Source organism: Scatophagus argus, chromosome 8 (assembly GCF_020382885.2).
Source record: "Scatophagus argus isolate fScaArg1 chromosome 8, fScaArg1.pri, whole genome shotgun sequence".
Taxonomy (NCBI): Eukaryota; Metazoa; Chordata; class Actinopteri; family Scatophagidae; genus Scatophagus; species Scatophagus argus.
The window spans coordinates 6,953,455-6,979,486 of NC_058500.1; the positions used below are offsets into that span (position 1 = coordinate 6,953,455).

Sequence of the window (26,032 nt, forward strand, 5' to 3'; positions counted from 1 at the left end):
ATGTTTATTCATTACCTCTCTGCTCTCTCTTTCTTGTACTGTCCTGGGTGGTTTGGCCACTTTGATGTTTCAAATGCTTCAGTAGAGGCAATGCCAACCACTAACCACAGAACCGGATCTGAACTGACCCCACCATCTGAATATTGCGGTCACATGTACTCAGTTCTTATTGTTCAAAAATTTACTGGGTAACATGTCTTTGTAGTCTCTGTGTAGTCATCCAGGTCATGTTGTGTAGGAGAGCTTAAGTTGGGGCAACTGGACTTCATTCCAACTTAAACTTTTCTACACTTACTGGGTAACACTTTGGGGATGACATATTAATTAGTTGCTTACTAGCACACTTCAGGATTATAATTATATTTGTTGAGAAGAATAACTTCTTCTAAGAAAGGATGGCATAAGGTTTACCCAGTCATTATCATCATCTAATTAGCATTTTGAATTTAAAATTGCTTAGGAAGCCTGGCTTGAGTTGAGACCCTTTTAATGAATGTCTCCATTGACCTCTTTTTAATTAATTACCATGCATTCTGTGTATTACCCTATAAGATAGGGAATAGCCCTTGGTCTGCCCAGAGTCATATCACGCTACCTCTCAACCAGGCATCATCCTTCTATATAGGTCACATGTCTAATGCAATATATGTTCAGTTGAGATCCTCTGATCCAGGATCAGATGCTTTGCCATGTACTGTAGCTTACCTTGAACAAACAGAATGAAATTGATGCTCAAGAGTTATCATGTAAGTGACATTTATTAAAAGCAGAGTATATATTTCTAATATCATGTTAATAAAGTAGTATTTTGGCTTTGGGCAGTCGTATGCTGGAGATGGACTTTACATCTTTCGGTCAGCCTTAGTGTGCAGTACCTCAGAGGGCTGACATAGGAAAGGTTTCTGATGGCAGCTGCAGAAGTTCCTCGGACTCGGTCACCTCATTATCAGTGGAGCAAAGTTTCCCCTCCTTCCTCCAGGCACAATACTCGCAGTCTGCCAGCGCTCTCATTTATCCCCTCGGTCTGTCACTTCAGTGTCCAGCTCAACAACACATCACGGCCCCCCCTACCTTCTGCTCTCTGCTCGTCCTCCAAGACTTGTTCTTGTCTCTGTCGTGCCAAGAAATGGGTGAAGCACATTTGATGAGCCCTTGAGGGGCTGTGTTGTTATTTAACACAAGGGTTGGGATTACTCAATTGTCATGCATTCACATTTGCATGTTTAAGGGTGTGTCCTCTGTGGCTTGTTGGAGCCATTTGTTACTGGAGGAGGAGAGTTTAGGAGCAGAGATAGTATCTAAGATCTTTAAAGCTTTTAAGTTGGTTGTGTTTGGAAAGTGTTTCCCATTTAATCAAGTGGAATATGAAGGGGAAAAAGTAATCTTACCCATTATAAGGAGGAAAGTCCACTGAACAGAGAAGTACATTGTACGGCAGAAAGCCAATTAGACATTCATCACATTTCAAGACTGCAAGACCTGCAAGCCAGCATTTATATTATTGTTGCAGTAAGAGGAGTATTTACAATGCTGCAATCAAATGAAAGCTGCAATTAAACAACCAGAAAGGAAAAAAATCCCAACATTTTTTCAGTGAACAAGGTGATGTCTTACAGATTTCTTGTTCAGGATATTCATCCATCCATCCATCCATCCATTTTCTATACCGCTTATCCGTCAGGGTCACGGGGGAGCTGGAGCCTATCCCAGCTGACTACGGGCGAGAGGCGGGGTACACCCTGGACAAAGACACAAAGACAGACAACCATACACTCTCACACACACACACACACCTAGGGGCAATATAGAGTAACCAATTAACCTAACTTGCATGTTTTTGGTATTGTGGGAGGAAGCCGGAGTACCTGGAGAAAACCCACGCAGACACAGGGAGAACATGCAAACTCCACATAGAAGGGCCCAGACCGGGATTCGAACCTGAAACCCTCTTGAGGCAACAGTGCTAACCACCGCACCACTGTGCCGCCCCCCCAAGATATTCAATTTAATATAATAAAAAAAGAAACGCATCAAAAGATTACATTGGGAAGTTGCAAACAGTAAATGTTTGTCTTTTTTGCTTCATATATAACTTGGAGGAACTAAATTATTATTATTGTTGGAGTTGGTGTGTCAGCTGACTAATCGAGTGACTCGAGTCAGTGAGCGCAATACCGGTCACGGTCGATCCTGATAAGATAATCAAAAATCTCATACGATTTGTTCTGTTAAAACGTTTTCCCTGCTCCGAAAAAGAAAACATCCACACCAACAACAAAATGTTTGGCTCTGTAGTCCACGCTGTGTTGCAGGTGCAGCAGTTTGACATCATGAGTGTGACAATGTTGTTCTTCTTCTACTTCTTCTTCTGTTTCTTGTGCAAAAATAAGTAGGATTGAGACAGTGGAGACAGGCATGCAGCTAGCATGGGCAGCCCTTTGGCACGCTAGCTGCAACAGCTGCTCTGCCCACCCCTCCACCACCACCCACACACACCACTACTACTATCACTACCAGGGGGCCAGGGTGACGTAACCGCTGCCTCGCTCTGCTGCCAGCCTGCACGTCACGTGACTCAAGGTTGCTAGTCAAACTGCGTTACCATCTCCCCGGCAGCCCCAGGTTGTGAGAATCATAACATCGTCCGTTCTCTCTGACACTGTGCACCCCCCACCACCGCCACCACCATCACCACCATCCAGCCCTCCCTCAGAACATTCTGCAGCTTCAAAACACAATGGAGCATAATCTCCAGATGTTGTTGGTTAGGACAGGGTTTATCAATCAGCAGCAGACACCAGTGGGGATCTTAATCTCTTCTTGTTTGACATGCTGAGGTTCAAATCAGGATGAGGTTTTATGCCGTCTGCAGCACAGCAAGGACAGGATTTTCATAAAAACATCTACTGTCCAGGAAGTCTTGGCTGTGCCTTATGAATTCTAATCTCTTTCCCAGCGTGGCTGCTAGTCATTGGTGCCATTTTGTGTTATAGCCTTCAGAGCATATGACTGTCTGACTGCTCGCGTGGGCTGTGATAGTACAGTGGAGATAAAGCTGATTCCTTCCTATATGAGAATATAAAAGTGTCAAATGTTTTGAAATGGGAATTTTGTTTTACTGCAGGGCTATCTGTGTGCTAAAATTAGTTTCAAACCAGGCTACCCATTTTTAGTTCCCCCTGTGCTGCATTTACTCTTTTTTTACATCACTTTATTCACAGAGATTTGTTGTCTCGTAGTCGTGTTTGTGAATATCAAACCACGCAGCTCCTCCCTCCCTGCAGTAGCTGTTGGCTCGATTTTTCAAGTTGTGGCTTCTGTATTGATAAGTATGTTTTGTTTTGTTTTCAGTGGCTTTCAATGAATGAACTGGCACAAATGTGTGGACTTATCTGGTAGGTGTATGTGTATAGTGACATGGAGTATATTGCACAGGGCAGTTTGAAAATATCACAAAATTGCCAAAAAGCAAACCTAAAATCAAAAGACAAACCCTGGTCAAAATATGATAGAAGGATGTGGTTTTGGGAGTGTTTGGGGCGGGTGTTTGGGAGCTCCCACTGAGGCTCTACAGTGTGAATAACCTGTGAAGCATAGCTTGCATCAAAGGAGGCAGGGCTCGATATCTCATTGCTGCTTCTTTTCTCTCAGTGAGTCAAGTGGCTGGTCAGCTGTGTTTAATGCGATCAGATGCTGACCGACACGTCGCTACCACTGACCACCGCAGTGCCAGGGGAGACACTTGGTCTTAACATGATCATAAACACTCAGCTCAAGTTGTCAGTCCACTAGGCCTTTTTTATTGCACTGCGTTTCAATACGCACACGTCTACGAAAATACCAGTGCCCCATTGTTATAATCTCTTGTTTTGGATGCTTTGTGTAAATCATTGTATGCTAGAGTTACTTTGATTACTACTGAAGCAGGAGACCTGCATATCTGAGGAAGTGAATCATGCTGATGTAATCCCAGAGTATATGTTGGCCTGCTGAAGTCATCTAAATACTCAGACAAAATCTCTTTAAAAAGCTGTGTCGAATGCTCAATGGTGCGTCACAGATGAAAGAATGCATGCTCTTTTTATGGTCCGACCTTTTCTCTGCAAGGACATGCGAGTTTGTTTTGAGCCAAAGAGAGTATTGTTGAAAGGAGAAACAAGAACAGAAATCCCGAATTCAACTGATGAAACCACACAGGCAGTGAAAACCTCTTTATCTCTCAGAGGAAGGCTGTTTTAAACCCTTTTTTTCCATGTGTTTTGTTCAGTTAAAACAAGATTGTGTTTTTTCTCTGCCAGCCTCTGAGCTCCCTCTTTTGACAGGCAGGTGTCGTTTTGTTTCTCTCAGCTCTCTCCCCCGCCCCCACCCCACCCACCCCCTCTTTCTCTCTGCTCAAGCTGTGACCTGTTCTGCCTTTATAGTACAAAACTCACCTCTCTAACAATGAAGAAGATACCTGCTGATCCCATCTGGCGCCAGGTCTTTGTAGAAGTGCCTGACACCTGTCTAAAACTACCCTGTTGCCCCCTCCACTCTGTATCCTGTCTTCAGTGGCACAGCTGGCACGTTCCTCTGGGAGTTGCCCAAACGGGCATCACGCGTGTCCATGTGGGGGCTTCTCATGCCAGCTGTCAGGCCTTTGTAGGTGGCTCTGTGTGTCTGGATTGACCGACTCTCGGAGCATGTGGTTCCACAATAGCTGTCCTTTCTCTGGCTACACCCATCTACACACAATATGTGAATGTACTGGAGAGGGAGAACTGGAGCTAGAACAGGAAGGTTATAAAGATTTCATTTGCAGATTGCCAAGAATCACATGTCTGCAGTTTTGTCACATCTTGAGAGATTATGAGCAGTGCTTTTAAAGGTCTTTTCTGCTCGGCCACAACAACAAAGTGGGGCTTTTTTTCTGCCTCACTGTGTTCTCAATTCTATACAACCCAGCAGTGCAGTAATGCAGTCTTAATTATGACTGTCCATCCTTTCACTTTGTGTTAGTTGTTTGAACTGGCTAAGAGAGAGAAACAATCATCTCAGCTCAGATCCTGGTTTGCAGGGTTTGCCCCCTGCTGGCTGCTCGTGATAGAGATCATCAGCAGTGCTGGTGCTTCTCGGGTCTATTAGACATTGATCTTGTTGCTGCATGTGAGTCATTAGAGCCAATAACCACCACTTACTGAGTTTCCATTGTAATTACTGATTGTAATTGCTGTTTGTTTGCTTGTCTGTTAGCTTGTTGTTCTACAGTGAAGACTTGTGAAGCATATGGCCAAAAGATGAGATCATTTTCACTTACTAAATCACCATAATGTGAACACTTTTACAATAAAGGACATTGCTTCATGAATGCTTGTTGATAAGATTTTTATTCTGATCCTAAATTTTATTCTCCCCTCACTACTACTACTAACCTCACTATTTTCTCTCCACTTTGTTGAGTCAGAGAAGAAATATTGAGTTTACATTACTGTTTGGCAATTATACAAGCCACCTTGTATTAGATTGGCATAAATGTTGTAGTAGTGGAACAGTTAGTTTCAGCACTGTTGAAATGATCGGCAGAAAATGAATCGGTGTGTTTATAGTAACTCATTACTGAATTGTTTGAATTTGCTTTTTTCTTTGCTGTATGTAAATTGAATATATTTGGTTTTTGGACTGTTGGTCAGATAATATAGGTTACTTGCACCCTGAGAAACTGCATTTTTCACTGTTTTGACAATTAAATGGTTGCTGTGTTGTTGACAGCCAATCTTGAAAGGGCATAACTCACGCTTTGTTGCAGTGTCACTGACATTCTGGCCTCTTGTCCAAGTTGCTCATGTCTTTCCCAATTCCTCACCTGTCTTGATGCTCCTGCCCCTCAGGAAACAGATTGCCGCCCGTGGCACCTGTCCTCATTAGTTTATGCAGGTCTGCCTGTTAGGGACCCCCCCATCTACCCTTTCTGCCAGATCCCCCCCCCCCATCCCAAGGCCTCACTATGTGCTTCCATGTGGTTGGTGCTTTTTCATGACATTATAATCGGCTAATGTGGCAATCTCTGTGCACTGATTGGTTTAACCTTACGATGAGTCACCTATTCTTGCCCATTAACAAACATGACTCAGCCCATGTCCTTTCTCTACTGAACTTCTTTATTCTATCTGCATGTCACTTTGTTCCTGTGTATATCTGTAGTCTTGTTTTCCTGTGCTGCCTCTCACTCATTCATCCGCCCACCTACAGAACAATGACAATGAGACACCGCTGCACTGTGCTGCCCAGTATGGCCACTCTGGGGTGGTGCGGTTGCTGCTGGAGGAGCTGACAGACCCCACTATGAGGAACAACAAGTTCGAGACTCCGTTGGACCTGGCAGCGCTATATGGCCGCCTGGAGGTAGTCAAGTTGCTGCTCAGTGCACACCCTAACCTGCTTAGCTGCAACACCAAGAAACACACACCGCTGCATCTGGCCTCTCGGAACGGACACCTGTCTGTGGTGGAGGTGCTGCTGGATGCTGGCATGGACATAAACTACGAGGTCTGTTTTTGTATGTGTGTATGTGTGAACTTAAAAGCTTTGGTTTGCAAGTGTTTCTTAATATGCTGTCATGGCCCAAATCATGTTGGGTAACTTAATCTTTTCTTGCAGCAGTTCCTCTCGCCACTTCCTACTAAAGCTATGAGATTAAATGTAAAACTCTTAAGCTCCCAGTTTGCAAAGGAACTGTTGTGGTATCAAAGCAGAGATGGGCTTGCTCCCCTTGGTAGACCCTGTGGTGCTGACTCTGTACCAAAATGTGCCATCCATCTGTCTAGAGATGCTTTTCACTTTACTTTGTCCTCCTTTCCTCTAAATCAAGGATGTGGAGTCTATCCAGTGTCCTTCAGGCCTTACATCCTGCAGGTTTCAATTAGCATGGCCCTGTGAGCTGGAAAATGCTTTGATTTCCCAACCACATAATTGTCAGTAGAGAAGTTGACCGGGTGGTGGGCATAAATCTGGCAGTCACCATACACTGTTTATCTTACTAACATGTGTGTGCTGGAACTGGACTGCTGCAGGGTTAACACGGTCTGAGTTATCTGCCGATAGCAGAAGGAAACAAATATGCACTTTGATTTAAACTACTCTTTCATAATAATCATATTCATGTCACACATTGGTGTCTGTCTCAGTTCTCTCTGTGCCTCTCGCTCTTTCGTTTTCTACTCAGACGGAGAAAGGCAGCGCTCTCCACGAAGCAGCCTTGTTTGGAAAGACGGATGTGGTACAGAAACTCCTCAGTGCAGGTCGGGCTTCGCTGTCACGTAAACATTTTAGTCACATTTTAGAAAAATCCATACGTAACACTTGACTGTTCTGTGTCATTCATCAGGTATCGATGTGAACATTGTCGACCAAAAGGGCCTGACGGCACTGGACACTGTCAAGGACATGCCGTCCCAGAAGAGCAGGGAGATAGCTTCTCTCATCCTCGGTAAAGACCAAACTGTGGTGGGAAGTATCATCTTATTTTCACATTGACCAATGATGATACAATATCCTGTTTGTCTATTGCAGGTCACATGACTGGAAAACCCCCTGACATTGACCTTCCCCCTCCACCAGTTCCTCCGCCTCAAGAGAGTCCCAGCCCGCGAAAAAAGAGTAAGATTTACCAGATGTTAGAAAAGTTGGATCTTTAAACTGTTGTAGGAGTGATTCAGCAGTTTAAACAGGAAACGTCGAGCAGAAAAACTTGGTTGAGGGTAATCTTTTAGTTTGTTCAGCTGAGAATTTTTTTTAACCTGTTTGTGTGCCTAATGAACATCTTGATCTGTGTTTCCAGGTGATTTGGAGAAGGTGAGTGAGTTGATCTCGGGGCTGGCCCCGGGACCTGAGGAGGAAAGCCCGTACGAGGCTTTGTTCGAAGCCACCTCCTGCCACTCCCTGGACAGTCTCACCAGCGGCAAGTCCTCTGACAGGGACTCTGGACGGCCAGACAGTGAAGCTGGCAAGGTCAGCAGTAGTTTAACTCAAACACACATAAACAGGCAAAAATGGTCAGCTTGTCACAGGAGTTGAAATGCAAAACTCCCACTAGAGGGTGATAGTGGTCCTCTGTGCACATGACTGGGTCTCAAACCCCTCTAGTGTCACACTTCCTGTAGAACAGAGCGTGTATACAATTTTTTAAACTTAGCACTTGCAATAAACTAGTGATACATTGATTAGCGACTGTGTATTTACTGCCTCTTATTTTTGTAACAATTTACAGAAAGATCGCCTGGTCCACTCATCACATGCTGGCCCTGGTCATGAGGAGGAGGTGAGCTCAAAAGTGACGAGCTAAGATCATAAATCTATGAGAATTGTGTTGCTGTCGGAACGCCATTGATTCCAATCTGTATTGTTTTCATTATGCTACATGTGAGGCTCAGGGCAGGATGGTCGCTGCAGCACACCTGCCTTTGAAAGTCTTAGAGGTTTCTAGCTATACTGTTGCAGAGAGTGCTGGAAAACGATTATCTACCACTGAGAAGGCCAGTGCTTTTTAACGACGACCCCATCACGACTGCTCTTCACGGCCGCTGCTCAAATCAAACGACTTCTTAATAAATATTCATGTTAGTGCGGCTTGAGATACAGGCAGCGGGGGCGTCAAAAGAGGAGAAGTGAAGTGGAAAAGGATTGAAGACAAAATAGAGAACACGTCTGGCCTCAGAATGTGGCTGACCATAGAGAATGTACTTGCTGAAGTAACATTAAGGAAGTTTCTGAATACCAAAACATTGAATACCAAACATCACTGAGGAGATATTCATATCCTAGGAAACCGGTGAACAGTTTAGAGCAAGTCACTCCAGGTTGATTTATATTTTCTTTTTACCTTCTGTCCCTTCAGTTTCTTCTTGTCTCTACTCTATTTGTGTCTTTCTGCAGGCCCTTTATACAAACAGCAGTATTGATGAGAGAGGTGAGCCTGTTGAGGAGGAGGAAGATCACACATACGAGTTGTTACTGACTGCACAGACCAAAGTCCCGCCGCCCAGCCAGGAATCCCATTCCAATAAAGGTAAGCGTGTGCTCCAAGTATAATCCAGAAGGGGGAAGTAATTATATGAAAAAAATATTCATTTGTTTACTGGAAATTTTGATGGTTTTAGTTCCTGTATAAATTACATAACCTCACTTTACCACTTTGCACCCCTCATTTCTGGCAGTACTGCAGCCATTTTCCAAAATACTTCCTAAAACTAGCAAGATGGCCTACACACAGACACACAGACACAGACACACACACACGCACACGCACACATACCCATGGTCAACCCTTGCCATGTCTGTGTGTGCCTTACATGAGCAGACCCCTTCTGTAGTCATTGCTGTTGAATGGCACTGCATGTAATTGGATTAAAAGGGATTAAATTAGGAGGCCATTTGGATCCCTAGCTGTTGATGTAGATGTTTTAAAACCTTCCCTCAGGCCTTCCAGCTTGGTCAGCTTCAGTGGCACCATTAGAAAACCTCACCAAGTTGAAAGGTTGGAATTAAATCGCTGATGTCATCATGTGCCCCCTACAAGGATTAATGACAGTGTCAGGAAAAAAAAAGAGATTCTTCACAGTTTTTCTTCTGCTCTTGAGCTGGACAGAAATGTTAAATGATTCGTTTTCCATTTGTTTTACATCTGATCTGATCTGAGATTAATCTAAAGTATGTCTGACTCGTAGCCCGATGTGTCGCCTTGCATAATACATGCTTTAATTATACGTCACTTTCACTTCCTGTCAGCGTAATGTCTCTCCTGACAGTCAGAACTGGAAATACATTGTCTGAAGAAATGTTGAGTAATTGAGCTCTGAATGGGCCAAGTTAATATTTGATCATCTGTGTCCTGACTCATGTTTTCTGTCCCCTTAGATGAGAGCACCACTTCACAGTCTTCCAATAGTGTCCTACCTCAGGTGATTATATCATTCTTCCTTTCATCCCTCTCTTATCTTTGATGTCCTGAGCTGTTGTTTGATGTAGGGGTTTTAGCAATACAGTACAGTCTTTGTCAAATCCTTTTGTAAAACCTCTGCACATGCAAGTTGTACAAAAAGCATACGAAATGCATGGAGTTTTGAGAGTTGCACATCTGGAGCATGACCATATGACCGCAGCAGGTTATGTAATGAAGATGACGCTCTCATCACAGTCCCAGATTGAGTCATATGTCAGCAGAAGGCAGAAATGATCTTAAACTATAACCTGCCTGCTTTATTTATCGTCCTATCATACATTATTTTATTGCCTTTTCAATTTATCATCCAGTTAACAGCTTTTATTGTTGCTGCCACACACCTGCATCCCCACCTGCTGTCCACAATATTGGCTCACATCTTTTATTTCAAGCTCATATTGGATTAGGTGTGCTCCTCAGCTGCCTAATCATAATAAATGAGCAGCATGGTGTCCTTTGTGCTCTAGTCCACAGCCTTGTGAGTCAAGCCACATCATGATGCAGGCAAACCCGCCACCCGTACTGCCATGCAGGCAATCAGTCAGATAGCATCTTTATTTCATGTAAATCTAACTGAATAATTAGGCAGGATTATTAATCGGCTAACTGGAGACATTAATTTGATTCTCTGGCAACACAGGGTGTGTTTGGGAGGTATGTTTTGATTAGTGTTTTGAGTAAACTCGTTCCTTTTTTGTCATACTTCAGCGTAAACTCACTGCCCCAAACGACCTCAGAGCCCCAAGCAAGACGAAAGACACCCTGCACCCTCCTGGACGAGTGGGTCCACGGCTACCGGGAGGTGAGTTTAACCACTGTCCTCAGCTTTTAGTAACCTAATAAGGAACGACCACTGCTGCTGGCAATGCTGTGTGGGTAAGAAAAGATGAACTGGACAAGCCAAGCATGTCGATGAAATGGTAGAAATGCATTTGAGTTTGCGGGGTGAGATGGGCTGGCTTGGATTAGCACTGCCAGGGAATGCGTGACTGGCATTCTCGAGCAGCACAGCGGATTTGGCTCGCCGGGAGCAGACTGATTGACATTCCCTGGCAAGTGGTCAAGACTCGTTTCATTTCCAATATGAAACAGAACTCTTGATCAGATTGTGACATTCCCATTTCAGATCCCTGTCCTGCTCAGAGCTGTATATTCCACCTCATACAGTCAAAACAATGGCACAGTGAGCAACATGGCCTGTGGGTTTTTTCCCTAATTAACGATAATGAGTTTAAACATTAAAATCGATGTTAAATGTTCAGCAAAAGCAGCACTTGTATTTGTAGAACATGCTTTGCCGCAGGACTCAAAAATAACTAAGCCAGTTGCCAGTTTGACAGTTTTTGTTTTAAAAGGCTCACGTTGTGAGGGGAATGGGAAACACTTCCTCGTTTTCTTTTTCATTTCTTATTGTGTATATTTACTCTCACGTGGTGGTCTCCTTCCCCTTTCTAAAGCCACAGAAACCACCAGTCTGGTTTATATCTGATATATCATCTTCTCTTTTCTGTTTTTGTTTGTGCATCAGCATGCTACAGTTCCCATTTTCATGTTTTACATAAACCCTGACTGAGCCTGAATGTGGATGTGTTTGAAACAAGATGAGGTCCCTGACTTTCCTGTGTGGACAGTCAGGGACCTCAGCTCTCTGTGGCAGGTGGAGGATTTATAAGCACCGTCAGCGATACCGGAGTGTTTATCATCTGTCACAAACACGTTGCTGTTCTCAGCAGGAATATCATGTTTCCAAGCACATTTCCACCTCTGTGACATGTGTTTTATTGGGTTTCCGAGGGATATTTCTCACCAGCAGTGATTCTCCACAGAAAATAGTAACTATTGGGTTGCCATAGGAGACAGTTATGCTCATCAACAGTGAAGAAGTTAGTTTTACATTTTTGTATATCCTTATATGATGCCTACTGCTCATTTAGTTTCACTGTCGTTCTTTTTTTTCATACCGGATGTGCAGCTCCATTACTGTGCAGCACCTTTATTTCTGGTTCTCGCCAAAGAGCAGCGCTCCATGGGTCATTCAAAACTTTTACTGGTTGCCTCAGAAATGTACAGTTGTTTATAATGCTGTTCTGAACTGCAGTACCACAGATGAATGCAGAGAGGCTAAAGATGGTAAGCACCTGTTTGGCAACAAAAACACTTCCATCAACTGTCATATTACACAAGCAGGGAGCATTCCTTTAACCACATGTATCAGTTTAAGTATCAAAGTTCACTTGTTTCAGAATCAGAATCAGAATTCCTTTATTAATCCCTGGAGGGAAATTCTTGTTTCTACAGACAATTGCACATGCAGTATTCCCGACCAAGAAAGGAGAAAAGTGCAGAGTATATAAATAGGATAAACCAAAACTAAAATCTCAAGTACAGTAGTATTTACAAAAACTGTATTCAAAAAATTTTTTAAGAAAATTTAAAAATACAGGTATGTACAATGTGTAAAAGTAGCCAATATGTACATTGTATAAACAGTGAGTGTGTCCGTCACAGTGCTGAGTTTAACAGTTTGATGGCGACAGGCAGGAATGGTGTTTGTGAGCTGCTGTAGTTATGGTGTTATGATATCATGTACTTTCACATCATTTTACATGATGTTTTGTCAGTGATGAATATGACAGCAGGGACTGTTGTTCTTTAGTGACCAGCACTGTCAGTCGAGGTATTAGTGTACTTGCTTTACTGTAAATCTCCAAATATCGACAATATGGCTTTATGTTCCTTATTGACTCTGTGCAGCGCATGACCCAGAGTTAAAATGTCTTTGAATCTACAATAAAAACAGAGCAATGTTTTCACAGGCAGAGCATGAATTGACTTTGGACTGTGTAGATGTTGGAGTGACAGCCAACACAGGCACTGCAGTGTCTGCATAACAAGCATGACATCATGAGTAAGATATGAAGCTGTCATTGCCAATACACATACCCACCTCTGTGGTGACCTCACCCATCTATGAGAGGTGCAATAACACCAGATTGCCTGTGTGCACATTTTCCACAATAGAACTGCAAGGGTTAACACCATGTGAGATTGTTGGAACCACGCTGATGTGCTCATTGGGCGTTCACACTCCCTAGCTGCCAAGAAGAAGGGTGGGTGTTTGGCTGTGGTCCTGACATATGTGCACAGTACACTCACTCACCCCTCATTACACACACAAACACCCACATATACACTTTTGCAAGATGTTAAAGTGTTTAGAAACGTGTAAAGGGAGCTCAGGGCGTTGTTTGGCACAACCAAATGGCCCCTGAAATGTTAATGGGGGCAGTTTTGTGAAGTCAGAGTGAGTCTGTGTGTGAAACAGTTGAGTGGTACGTTTCCCCCCTACCTCATGTTCTGTAGATATGACTCCTTTGCAGTCAGCTCTTTTGATGCTTTCAGTCTTTGAACCGCAATTTGAGAGATAGCAGAGCCAAAACGGCCACAAATGGTTAGCAGAACATCGGCTGAGACTCTTCTTTGAAGGACAAAGTGTAGGAACAGTTCACCACTTTTCCTGTGGTGTCACTGGCCCAGATTCCCTGTCACCGAACACCCTGACCCTGTCACCCTGGCAGAGGCGGTCCATATGCACACACATACACACACACACACCACCTGCATACACACTCCTTCACCATGTGTCACAGGGCTAATTATCAGGAGTCTGGCTGCTGGAGGATAGGGTGATTCAAATTTCCATTCCTGAGCCACCATTAGGGTCTAGAATTAGAAGGTAGAAAACACAGAGGACTGCTGGTCACACGACAGACAACAACCTCAGCATCACCTCAGCGCAAAGGAAGATGACTACAGGACTGCACATTGTCATCGTGTGGCTGCTTTGATTGTAGAAAAGAGGCTTAGGTGGCGGTAATTCCTCAGGGCGAGGTAGGAGGAAAATCTAATTGCTTTTAATTGCTCTTGCCATTCAGTCTCATTAAGGAGTTGTTTTTGTTGGAGGGGGCAGCCAATGTAAGTTTCACTCCTCTCTGCGATATAGCAGAGTTTGCCTGTTACTTGTCTGTTGTGTGTTCCGTAGTCGGCGGTAAGAATGACGTGAGTGTTTGTATGAAAGTTACGTCAGTAGCTTGGGGGAACTATTCGTGTTGTGTCATTTTTTGGCCCTCATAGACAAGTGGGTCTGTAAGGTGAAGCTAGTCACAAGAATGACTAGCTTTAACTGTTAGAGAACACAGGCATGCACCAGCGGATAGTCGTCAGACGGCTGCAAGCTGGGTTTGGAATTCCGTTATTTCTCCAGCCAACATACGCCTTCTCCTCTCTCCCTCTTGTTCTCTCTGTCACTCCTGGTAGGAAACAATTACAGATCTGTTTCTGGGCTCATGTGGGCGGTTTCTTATTAGCTGTGCTCTTAGGATCTGCCCCTCAGTTAGAGGTCCACTTTCTAGCCTTCACAAACTACTCTCTACACTGACTTTGCCCATTCTCTCTCTCTTTCTTTTTCTAGATAACTCCCAGCTCAGCCAGGATCAAGGAGCAGCTGTCCCGGAGCAGTTCACTGGCCTCCTGCACGGATCTTCCCCCGTCTTCGACTGCCGTGAGGAGCCCTTCAGGCTTCCAGGTGTTCAGCCATCTAGCCAAGGCCAGCCAGAATCAAGGAAACCTACCAAAGTAAAGGAGGAAGCAGCAGCAGCAGCAGCAGCAGCTAGCCGTCCCAGCATGGCCGCCATTCTGACAGACTGTGATCCAAAAGCAATTTACGCAACTGTGAACAAGGAGCCCAGGGACTCAGGGGCTGGGGCAGGGTGTTCCATTAGGATGCGCCCACCTGGAGACCTGAAGCTGGCACGCAGCCTCTCCAAGTCTGACTCTGACTTGCTTGTGTCACCGCCTAGTGAGGACGAAGGAGGACTGGGAAACCGTAGCGAGTCTGTTTCCAACTGTAGCACTGGCAAAAAGAGGCTTGAGAAATCTCCCTCTTTCACCTCAGAATGGGACGAGGTAAGTGTTTGGTCTTTTGTTGCTTTAGGTTTTTTGCTTATACTGTATAAAACAATAAGGATTCCAGGAACATGTCATGGAAAACCATAGGAAGAAAAACATCAATTTTATGTGGAACACATGCAATACGAAGCCCTGTCCATGTAATGACACCAATTCATGGAAACAACATGTACCCAAATACAAGGAGCTTGTGAGTATGACTCCAAATACGTGCAAGCTGTATGAACATATTGTCTAGGATTCCACTTGTGTTAGGCCGAAGTCAGCCTGTGTTTTGGCTTCAGTCGCTGGATATTTGTCTGCAACTATAAAATTGATTGAATGAAAACCTCGATATCAACTGTAAACAACTCTGTGGACTGTAGTGAACCTCCACAAGGACTCTGTTGACGTTCTGTCAACTGAAAGCCCACCTGTTCTCCTGTGCAATTTGAGCCCTCATTTTGAACAGAAACCTTCAGCAAACACAGTGGCCATGATGGAAACAGTGTTTATTCATGAAAATAGGGAAGGTTTTTAGATAAGCACAGTTCATTTCTTTAGACTTTTAATTTAGCTGCTTATGTTCTGCCAAAACATCTTTTTCAAAACATTACCTTTTCTTAAATGGGTTTTAAATGGGGTTTAATTCTTGTGTTTGTTATCACGGTGGATATTCATAACTAAATATACCCCTCCATTCAGCACTGCACAGCACATGCTTTGTCTGGGATGCAGATAAAGTCGAGCCACAGAGAGAAGAGATTAGACGAGACAATACGATGGGGATGAAACGGCTGAGAGAGTAAGACAAGAGACAGAGATTTGGAAATTGAGATTCAGAGAGAAAATACAAGCTGCGGATCTGTCTCACTTCAGCTGTTGTCCGTCTCTCTTGCAAAAACTTCAGAAACCAACTTTAGCCTCTGTAGAGCCAACCTGTAATACAAACACAACATGCCACTGAGTGTTTTCTCAGAAATGCTCCTTTTTTTTAGTTTTCTAGGCTGTGCTGCTTGCATCACACAGTCAGGTCAGCGTGTTTATTTAATATTACTTCTATAGTTATGGACTGGGAGACTGGCGCATATAACAATGAATGAGCAGAGGTATACAGTCATACAAGCCTGAGCAATTAACATGGTTTCCTCTTTATACTCTTTCACCATTTTCCCACAACAATCCTCTTATTGTGAGTAGGATTATTGATATCCTCAAAGCTGCTTAATTAAGTGTTAACATAAGCTGCCCACTAGTGTCTCAGTCATTTTCTTTTGCATTCTCAGTATTCTGATCCAGTTCTGTTGTTGAGAACATACATGTCTTTGGCAAATCACTGCTGTACCGCAGTGCAGTCTAGTCCACGAGAGACGATTTACACGCTGCGTTTATGATGCCAGATAGACCAAATCATGGTCTCAGATAGCACTGCTAATGCTTTTCCTCCAAAACGAGGAGCTCGTATTGCTGCCTAGTGTTCCTTTACGTGACCCCATCAGAACAGCCACGGAGAGCTGAGCTAATAGTGGCTTTGAGGGTGATATCTCGGCCTCTCTGGACTGCGGTTTGTCTGCAGATGGTCAGAATTGTCCACGTCTTTGATCACCTCACTAACCCTCTCCAGTATTAGGAGGCAGGCAGAACGGGACTGATTTCTTGGATGTGATTCTGTTTGGGGAAAGCGAATGAAATACAAAATATCTCACCAGAGATTTGATAGGTTGTTGACTAGCAGCACTGATACAGTTATCACGCTGTGATGTACTGAGATTTTCTGTTTTTGGACGTTGTTTGAGGCTTCACAACTGAACCTTAATGATGTATTATTGATATATTGCCACATAACATTTATGACCTTCGCACCAGACATTGCTGTTAGATCTTTTCTCTAATTGGCTCATTTACAAGTCTGACTTTTAAAGTGTGACTTTAGTGTTCATTTCAGTTACGTGCAGCCATAAACTGTGGCGGCTGTTGTGTTGATGTTGCTGCAGTGCTGTCCTCACTGATGATAACCGTCGTACAAGGCTGTAGTTAAAGAGCATGTCTTTGAAGGGTATTTATTCATGACAGCAAACTGACCTCATGTTTGCTCTCTCTGGAAATAACTTCTGTCAACACTCAGATGGAAGGATAAGGGACCAGTACACAAGGCCTCTTACAGGAGCTCGTCAAAGCTCAAAACACTTTTCTGGCCTGAAGGTGAAGGCGAAGCCAGCACCTTGGCAGTATGACTCGTTCATTCTTGTGTACAGTCGATGTACACTTTCTGGGGTTTTATAGTTGTGAGCACTACAAAGAATGTTTTTGCCTCGATCTGCTTCAGCATTACCAGAAGTTAGCAAATATCAACCACATAACTTTAGTTTATAGTCTTGTCAAAGTCTGCCAATTGAGCACTCACTGAAAATTGAAAGTATTATTTGACTAGAAATAAAAACTAATCTTCAGTAATTCCCTGTATGAAGTTCCATAGTAAAGTGCTCACCACCATTATAGTGTACAGTAGGAAATTTGCTGTATTTGGCAGTGACAAGTTTGTTTTTCAGCTGTTAAAATGGTTGTATAAAGAGGTAAATAATGAAAGTATTCACTTCTAATGATATGATAGAAACACTGAGCAAATTTATGACACTGCTCCTCAGACATTGTCCTCCCTTGGCAGAACAGTGCAGGTGATAAGGTCAGTGTGCTTGAATCTTTTAATTTCGTTTTAAGACCTTTTCTTCGCTTGCGGCATGTCGCACAGACTAATTATCCACTTTAACGAGCACCTCTCCTACTCAGACTGTATCTGAGGGATGCAGCCTTGGAGAGCGTGACAGGATTAAGGCAGGAATGACATTACACTGTTATTGGAGATTGCTGCTCTTTCCGATGCCCTCAGCAGGCAGTAATAATCCCCATAGCTTTTCTGTTGTCTTCTCCCAGATGAACCGAATACACTAAGCTTGAGAATTGATCTGGTTTTAAAAGCAAAAAACTGTAGAGGAGGAGGCAAAACGATAGGTATTGCCGTCCTCCTGCACAGACATGCCCTCCCATGTGGCCGGAGAACAGGTTGTATTATTGGCCTCCAATAGAAGAAGAGATCTTATCAGTGAAAAGAAAATACTCTTCAGGCAATGGCCTCATTTACTGTATGCACTATGCAAGTTTGTGTTGCTGAGTGAGCTGGCCAGATTTAAGTTCTTCTAAATGCCCTAAAGCTTCTTTAAGATCTTAAAGTAGGTTGCTGGGAAAGAGCATCACAGTTCATCTTTAATTATTCATTCGTCCCTTGGGAATTCATTTTATTTACTCTCCAATCTGTCAGCAGCAAAATTAAATTGTTTTGGGATAATACCAATGATGTGTTTGGGTTTAAAAATGCATTATTTTTTGCTCTGGTTGTCAGTACTGTCAGTACAGAATAAACTCTGATTCTGCCCCAGAGGAGTCCGCAAACCACAAATTCTGCCTCTGATGGATCTCGTGTGCAGGTTCCTTGTGATGAGTGTATTCGTGTGTGAAGAAACCTGTCTGCCAGTCCAACAGATCTCACATTAGCACACGGCAGCTGGGATGATTTTGTAATGTAAAACCTTTAGCTGCAGTATACAAAATGCAAGCCCGACTGCAGCTGGTTGCATTTGCAGCTCCACCTTTTCTAATAGCAATGATTGTAGAATTTAGCATTTTTGACACGATTTCCTGAATGAGATCGGGTAAGTTTGATTCAGTTGATAGTAATGAGATGAATTAAATGAAAGGCCGTTTGTTTTGTCCAGGTTTGGAGCCACAGTTAATGAACTCAGAAGCTTATTTCTTCTCACTTGAATAGTGATTGAAATGCCTTGGAGTTCTGCATTGAAACCAAAGGGAAAGAACCGCAAATCTTTCTTCTCCCCTTCCTTTCAGGGAATAAGCCTGCGTTTGCTTGAAATGGAAATATTCACACTGCCAATGTAAAGTGCATAGTAAATGAGAGGGAGTGTGTGGGGAAAGTAGTTAAAGTTTGATTGGGCGGAACCTTGCCTGCACTCTCTTTAATGATGTTGGGAGTGTCCTATGAAAACTGAAACCTCCCTTCTCTAGTTATTCTCTTTCTGCCTTCTCCTTGGCTTACGTTGCTCCTTCTACAGTGTTTTCTTTGCTGTTGCTAGCTCTGAGATGCAGCCATCTTGCCGGTCACGACTGACTGCTCTGGAATACTCTACTGAGCTGTGTGACAGCATTTGGACGAGGGGTCCCAGGACATTACCAAGCCCACCCCCCAGCTCTTACACACATGGCTTTAAAAGAAAAACATCTTTCTCTTCTTTTAATTTGGTTTGCTAAATATTCCCGTTCTCACACCCTCATCCCTATTCTTTCTTATATCTGTCGTACTCCTGCACCCCCGTCCTTTTCTTCACATGAGCTGCACACACCCCTGGATACACTGCCTCTGGTTTCAAGACAAGGAGATTTGACTTGCATGAGGTCTTGGCCTGTGTATCTCTCCATTTAAGGAGCTGTGTGTGTGTGTGTGTGTGTGTGTGTGTGTGTGTGTGTTTTTGCTCTACATGCAGAGTGTGTGCTGGTGTGTAAAGCGCATGCAAATGCGGGTTGGTCTTGGTCCTTGGGATCAGACTGAAGATGACAATCCAGGGGGCACATTGTGTGGGCCAGCAAACTGAGCTCCACAGATGGGAGGAGAATAAGGGAGACAGAGAGCTGTAGAAAGGAGGAGAGGGCCGCCATCCTCTGCCCCATTTCACTTTTAACTTCATTCTCGATTCGCACTCCACAGATCCAGTAGCCACTATGAAACCAGCTTTTGTGAGTATTGATTCCCTTACAGGGAGCAGCTCCACGGGAGGCTCATTAATCTTGTCTACCTGCCATGAATGAATTGAATGGGAAAATAACTGATGCTGTCTTGCATTTCTTTGGATATTATGTTTCTTGTGAAGCCTATTCCATTGGTATGCACTGATTGAAGCTCAGTTCTTTATTTGCTAAAGACAGCACAGGGGAATGGGGAAAAGCTCAAGCCTCTCCCCTATGCATGGTCCTTCTACTTTGGAGTGTTAAAAAGTTAATCTTCTGTGGCATTTTGAATTCTACAGGGAAGCTCATGCAGCATTTCTTTGTTCTTTATCGCCTTCCTGTATTGTCATTTTCTTGAACTCATTGCGGATTTGGTGTTGGCTTTTGTTGTTTGTGAGGACAAAAGTGGCCTTGCTGTTTGTTACAGAGAAGTCTGACTTTGTTGATCTGCTAAGATCAAACCAAATTGTGGGTGTCTGTCACGACTCAGTGCAACCAGCAGGGGAAATCTATTCTCCAATCCCCGCCAGTGGGAGAACATAGCAGAGCCACAGGGGGGCTGAGGCATGCAGCCTCTACTTAGTGTTTCTCTGGTCAAGTCACTGGAGAGGAGGGCTGTCCTGTTTCTTCTAACTTCTACAAAGGATTTTAGCTAATGTGTTTTGCATCTTTTGGGGATGAGTTTGCAAAGTTTTAAAGTTGTGTGGAGGGGATATTGCTCCTAAAATACAGCGATGACTTTGGGCTATTTCAAGAGGATGTTGATGGGAGTGCTGACAGTGCTTTGTCCCACTGTGGCATTGAGGTGTTGGCACCTGCTATAGACAGTGGTGCGCTTGTGTTCCCCTTGATGCTATTCACTAGTCCATAGTTTTCATCCAACCCCTTGTTTTGGTGCCAGCTTGCCAATTTGAGGCGGGTGGTCTGGGCACGCTCTCTCTGCAGCAGCCTTTTGTTTTCACCCTGAACAAGCTCTGCCAGGCATCCTTTAGCTCTCCCAAAACCACCCACAGCCCCATCCTCCCTCCCCGAGCTTTAGTTGCATATTGTTCAAGATTTTCAAGGCGGATAATGAAAGAACACTTTGTGTTTTCAAATCACAGTAAAATAGCAGTCAAGTTATCCTGCTCAGTCATCCTAGAGCAGCAGACCTGCTGTGAGAAGCATGATAAATGGCTTCATGTGCCTTTTAATCTCACCCTGGCCATCTCTCACCACTGCTAGCTCTTCAGCTGTTGACCCTCCACCTCACCAATGACTTCTGACCTTCCTCATTGTATCTCCTCACTTATAGAGAGTCCTGCTCACAATGGGCAGCTCTCCATTTCAGGTCTCTTGTATTGATTTGATCCTGCAGCACAAAAACACATTCCTCTCTGTTTCTTGTCTTAACTCTCCTGGCATCAGGCGCCTTAGTCCTTGACAATGAAATTCTGAGGCTTTCTCTTGTTGTGGATGTGTTTTACCTTGAGGAAATCACTGGGCCATGTCCCCTGATAGGGATATATTTGTCCAGCTCCAACACTGTATCACACCTGACTTTCACGGTAGCTGCTTCTAAATCTCAATGGACCAGCTAGCGTTCCCTGTTTCATTATACTGGACGAGTGAATCTGACACATGGAGACTCAATGCAGCTGGGTGTGTTTTTGTTTTTGCATCCATACGCATGCATTTTGTTTTCATGTTAAAGCTTGGTGTGCTGACCATCCCTGCTGGGTGTCTGTGTTTTTAAAATGCAACAGTAATTTTCGTTTATTTCCTCTTAATCACTGCAGCTCAGCAAATTCAGAAGAATAGACTGAGGTTGTCTACAGATGCCTCAGTAATATGACAACCTCTCAACCTCTGCTTCAATGTTTAAAAGTACATAGGCGTGTCTTGTCTGCTGCAAGCTAAAGAAAACTGTCAGGGTGAGATCACAGCTCCTTATTGTCCCCCTTGTGCCCATTGCTGAAGAGTGATGACGCTGACAGGACCATTATCTTCCCTTCAGTACAGACCTCGGCCTCTTTATGAGACCAGAGCACTGCCCCATCCTTGTTATCACAGGAGCGACAGCAGCTCAGTGTGTGAGTGCTCTTACATATTGGACCCCTGATTAACACCAGCATTCGTCATCAGCTTTCTAATTGGCTTTGTCCTACTGACGCCTAATAATTTAACTTGTTATGACAGCAACATAGACGTAACGTGCTGAGGCTTTGTAATAAATTCAGGACAAAGAAAAGAGAAGACATTTTCAATATCAAATGAAGATGCAGTGTGAGTTTTTTATCTGTCACATTTCTGGTGAAGAAATGTTGAAGGAACTTTAGGAGAGACTTCTTGTAGCTATTTATGTTGTTTCGACTGTAAGTGGTGATTTTTGTCATGAAAGATTCAAATGATCATGTGGAAACAATGTGATAATGTCAAACTCACAGCTCCTTTCAGCTTTACGAGCAGTTAGGAAAGGTTTCAGCGCGTTGTTTCATTGTTCTGTCCGCGTCGATTTGGTTCATTCTTACCACTCTCAAAACATGGTCAAAATGCTCCAAAAACTACTGTACACCGTCTGCTCAGCAAATAAGCGGACACAACCAGTTTGTTATGAGCCGGTGAACATAATGGAACATTTCACAGCTAAAGAGCCAGATATTGAGAAGAAGAGTGAATGTTCATTAAGTGGCTAAAACCATGCCTTAAAATGAATGGTAATTTCACTATGTTACTGCTAGATACAGAGCCAGATGGTCCATTAGGCAATATAGGTAAATGCTATTAGTGCAGTGGCCTCCAGGGGGCGCCACAAATCGGGAAAATAATTATATATATATATATATATAAAATTATATAATTATATTAAAAATAGTTATAACCATTTACTCTTAAAATGAAAAAACTAACATAGATTCAAATGTAAAGCAATGCCCATTTAATTTTAATAATTACAATTAATTGCATATAATTAATCAATTACATATTTTATAATATATTTCAGATTTTTTTGTATTCTTTTGTAACTTGTTAAACATGTAAATTGGGTGACTTAAATTAAACTAAATTAAAGATAATGGTAAAAACAATGCTATTTGATTTCTTTTGTAAGCATATGTAAATTGCTGATGGAGGGGGGCACCATATAAAACCTTGCCTAGGGCCCCACATTGGGTAAGACAGGCTCTGGCTAGATATGTACAGAAGCATATTTCGGCTAACAAGTTCTCTACGTAAACTTAAAGGTTCGTAATATGTCGATATTATATTCACAACTTATGAATACAGCAACAGTTATTGCAAGCTTAAAGGAGGTTTAAACATTTGGGGAAATTTGTTAGCTTTCTTGTAGGGAATTCAGTGAGAAGATTGCCACTCTCATGTCTGTATGGTAAACATGAACTGACAGCCTACCTTTAGTGTGGCATAAATACTTTCTCTGTCCACCCTTTAGAGCTCATTAATTGACACATTTTATCTTGTTTGTTTAATCTGATGTAACTTATTAATTAGTGAGCTTTAGTGGTGCTGGCAGGTAGATTTTGGACAGAGCCAGGTGAGCTGTTGTTTTTTTTATGCGAAGCTAAGCTAGTCAGCTACTTGCAGCAGGTAGCCTTATATTACTGTACCATACTATACTGACATAAGAGTGGAATCGACCTTCTAACTCAAGTGGAATGCAAGAATGTGAAAAGGCACATTTCCCAAATTGTCAAACTATTCCTTTAATTTGGTGAGGAGAGTGAAAAGGAAAAAAGCTTATAACCTTCTACACCCACTTCCAAGTTAGGACACCACGCACTTAGTTTTTACTTACTTTTTCCTCATAGCGTGAAACCAAGTCTCAGCTGGTAATCCAACATCTGTCTGGCTTTTATAGTAGAGTCCTGTGTGTTTATGTGTGGTTATCTGCATTTGCAATTAGAAATGCTAGTATTTGTTGTTGTCCACCTGTGTGTTTGGTTAAAACCATTTTTTTTTGCCTCTCTAAAGCAACATAAAATGCCTGACACACTCAGACAAACAGTAGCCATCCAGTTTTTGCTGACTCATCTGAGTCTCTGCTCAGGTAGGAGAAATGCTGCCAATTCACCATCAGCATTCATGTTTAATGGCTGATGAAGTGAACATGTGGTGCTGAGTGATGGAGGTTATTTGTCAAGCTTGTGTGACTAATATACCATCTGGTCAATACACAGTATTTTAATCAACGGTATGGAGAAGTAACACTGGGCAGATGGATAACTAAAATAATGTGATGTCCCAGCTGCCCTTCATCTCACACCTCAACTTTCCTTCTTTTCTTGCTAGAAAATATGTGTTTTTCTTCCAAGGTGCAGATTAATGTGGAGCATGAAAATAACATATGTGTAAAAGAGTGATGTATTGTGCCACATGCTAGAGAGTAGAGTGTGACCTTTAGGTTCCCCTTGGCTGATGGATTCTTCATCATCTTCACACGTTACTTATACCCTAGAAATGCCCCGTTTTCCGTTTGAAATGTTTCAGTTACATTCAGTTTAATGTTTTCTGTACCAACTGTGTTGAGGATCTGTGTGTAAAACAGGATTATTAAAATCCTCTTGCCAGAGAATAGCTGGCACAGTGTAAGCAAGTACACGGAAGGAAGGCAAAACAAAACCTTGAACTTTCTCTTAGCAGAAACCGGAGACTTCTTCCACTGCAAAACAACGAAGATCTAATTCCTTTGACAGCGTAAGACATCCACCTTCATATAAATATCTCCTGGTCCTTTTTTTGGGGGGTTAGCTCTATCCTTTCCTGGGACATTCTTTGTAGAAATGGATGGGATCTTTCCAGGTTTCATTAACACTTTTGGGATGATATAATCTCAGTGATTATTCATTGCTTCTTCTAAGCAAGTCTAGAAGCTTGAATTTACTATCAACAACCCAGTCTAACAGCAGCACGTTTAAATAGACGCATCATTCTTTAAAGATTTCTGTCTCTGCTCCTCTAACTGACATTTCTCTTCCAATTACATAGCAGAACATCCACATACAGATTGATGATGAGAACTTAACAAATGTAGACTTTTGGTCTCCTGATGGCGCTTTCAAATGATTATCCTAATGGGGACATATAACCTGTCTAGTGGCTTTTAGAGCAGCGACCAGGACAAGTATTCTGCAGGCACTGGCAAAACATGTGCTTTTAGTTAAAATTTTTCACAGAAAATACAACAACGATAACAAGAGATGGAGTGACGGTGTCTGACAGGTATGATAGCAGCACTGTCAGCCTCCACCATTTCATTTTCTGTGCTCCCAATGTCTGTGCATAGTCTGGATTGGTTGAAAGGGGGAGCCATGTTGCTGTGCTTTGATAGGTATAATATTGTGGCTCAATGGCCATTAGCTGCTTCACTGTCTTTATGAATGCATTTAAAGGAAATTACAGTTTTCTGACTGTGTCCGTCCACAGGAGCATAGCACGTGGACTGTGCTTGGAGACGACACCTTCGTAATGCTCACGTGCATTCTGTTGAGATGCATGGAATTATTGCACAAAAACATGGGAATTTAGGTGTCTTAGTTGTTGCTCTCTCTTATCAAGCGCACTGTGTTTTTAACTCTTTTTGTGCTTCTTGCTGAGAGCCTTGGTTGCCTTGAAGCAACAGGGAATTGTTACAAGTGTTACTGGAGCAAACATTATGAAGCTCATATTTGAACTTGCTTTATAAACACAGGAAATGCATGACTCCCCTCACATTGTTTCTGTGTCTTTTTCTCATAGTTTAAGTGCCCAGACTTTTTCTTTGTGATCACTGAGGCTGTGAGACTGGGATGTCTGAGTAAATTGGTATTGTTTTGGCTGCAGGTAGCAGCATCTCATCTGCAACCTGCAGCAAAGACCCAATAGAAATGAGTGTAATGCTGTGGCATTGAGATCCGAAATACAGTTTCTTAAAATGCCCCTCAATTATTTTATCGATGTGTCTTTATAAAACCACTGTGACTGACTGTTCTCTCATTAACCTTAGCCTTAATGCTGTCATTTACTTTTGCAGGGCGACTGTAACTTTTGGTGGCTTATTGTTTAAGGCATGGGGCCATTTCTCTGTATGTTAGCTGGTGAGAGGTGGAGGCTGAACTACGACGGCTCCTCCAGGTTCTCATCTGTCTCTTCTGTCCCTTTTCTCAGATCGAGAAGATCATGACACTGATTGGTGCTGGCATCGATTTCTCCAGAGATCAGCAATACGCTACACCAGGTAGAGTACGATCGTTACTGCCTTTTTGTGCGTTTAAATTTTGATTATGTTTCAACACCTCGAAAAATTCGGATATGAATTGTCGATGAAAGCTGAAAGTT

At 42.9% G+C, this 26,032-nt stretch overlaps 1 protein-coding gene across 8 annotated transcripts in view; it reads left to right on the top strand.

Moving 5' to 3' along the window:
• LOC124064005 (ankyrin repeat and SAM domain-containing protein 1A-like) overlaps window positions 1-26,032 on the top strand; it is a 60,306-nt gene that overhangs the window by 14,597 nt on the left and 19,677 nt on the right. For 4 of the 8 annotated variants that reach the window (XM_046398175.1, XM_046398178.1, XM_046398179.1 and 1 more), the window contains 12 exons: window positions 6,229-6,525; window positions 7,202-7,277; window positions 7,364-7,465; window positions 7,549-7,635; window positions 7,817-7,986; window positions 8,246-8,296; window positions 8,911-9,043; window positions 9,892-9,935; window positions 10,685-10,778; window positions 14,448-14,941; window positions 24,356-24,412; window positions 25,862-25,931. In XM_046398175.1, coding sequence (XP_046254131.1) covers window positions 6,229-6,525; window positions 7,202-7,277; window positions 7,364-7,465; window positions 7,549-7,635; window positions 7,817-7,986; window positions 8,246-8,296; window positions 8,911-9,043; window positions 9,892-9,935; window positions 10,685-10,778; window positions 14,448-14,941; window positions 24,356-24,412; window positions 25,862-25,931 — 1,675 coding nt within the window. The remainder of the gene's footprint in view (window positions 1-6,228; window positions 6,526-7,201; window positions 7,278-7,363; window positions 7,466-7,548; window positions 7,636-7,816; window positions 7,987-8,245; window positions 8,297-8,910; window positions 9,044-9,891; window positions 9,936-10,684; window positions 10,779-14,447; window positions 14,942-24,355; window positions 24,413-25,861; window positions 25,932-26,032) is intronic. The other 4 variants (XM_046398177.1, XM_046398182.1, XM_046398181.1 and 1 more) reach the window with 2 other exon arrangements.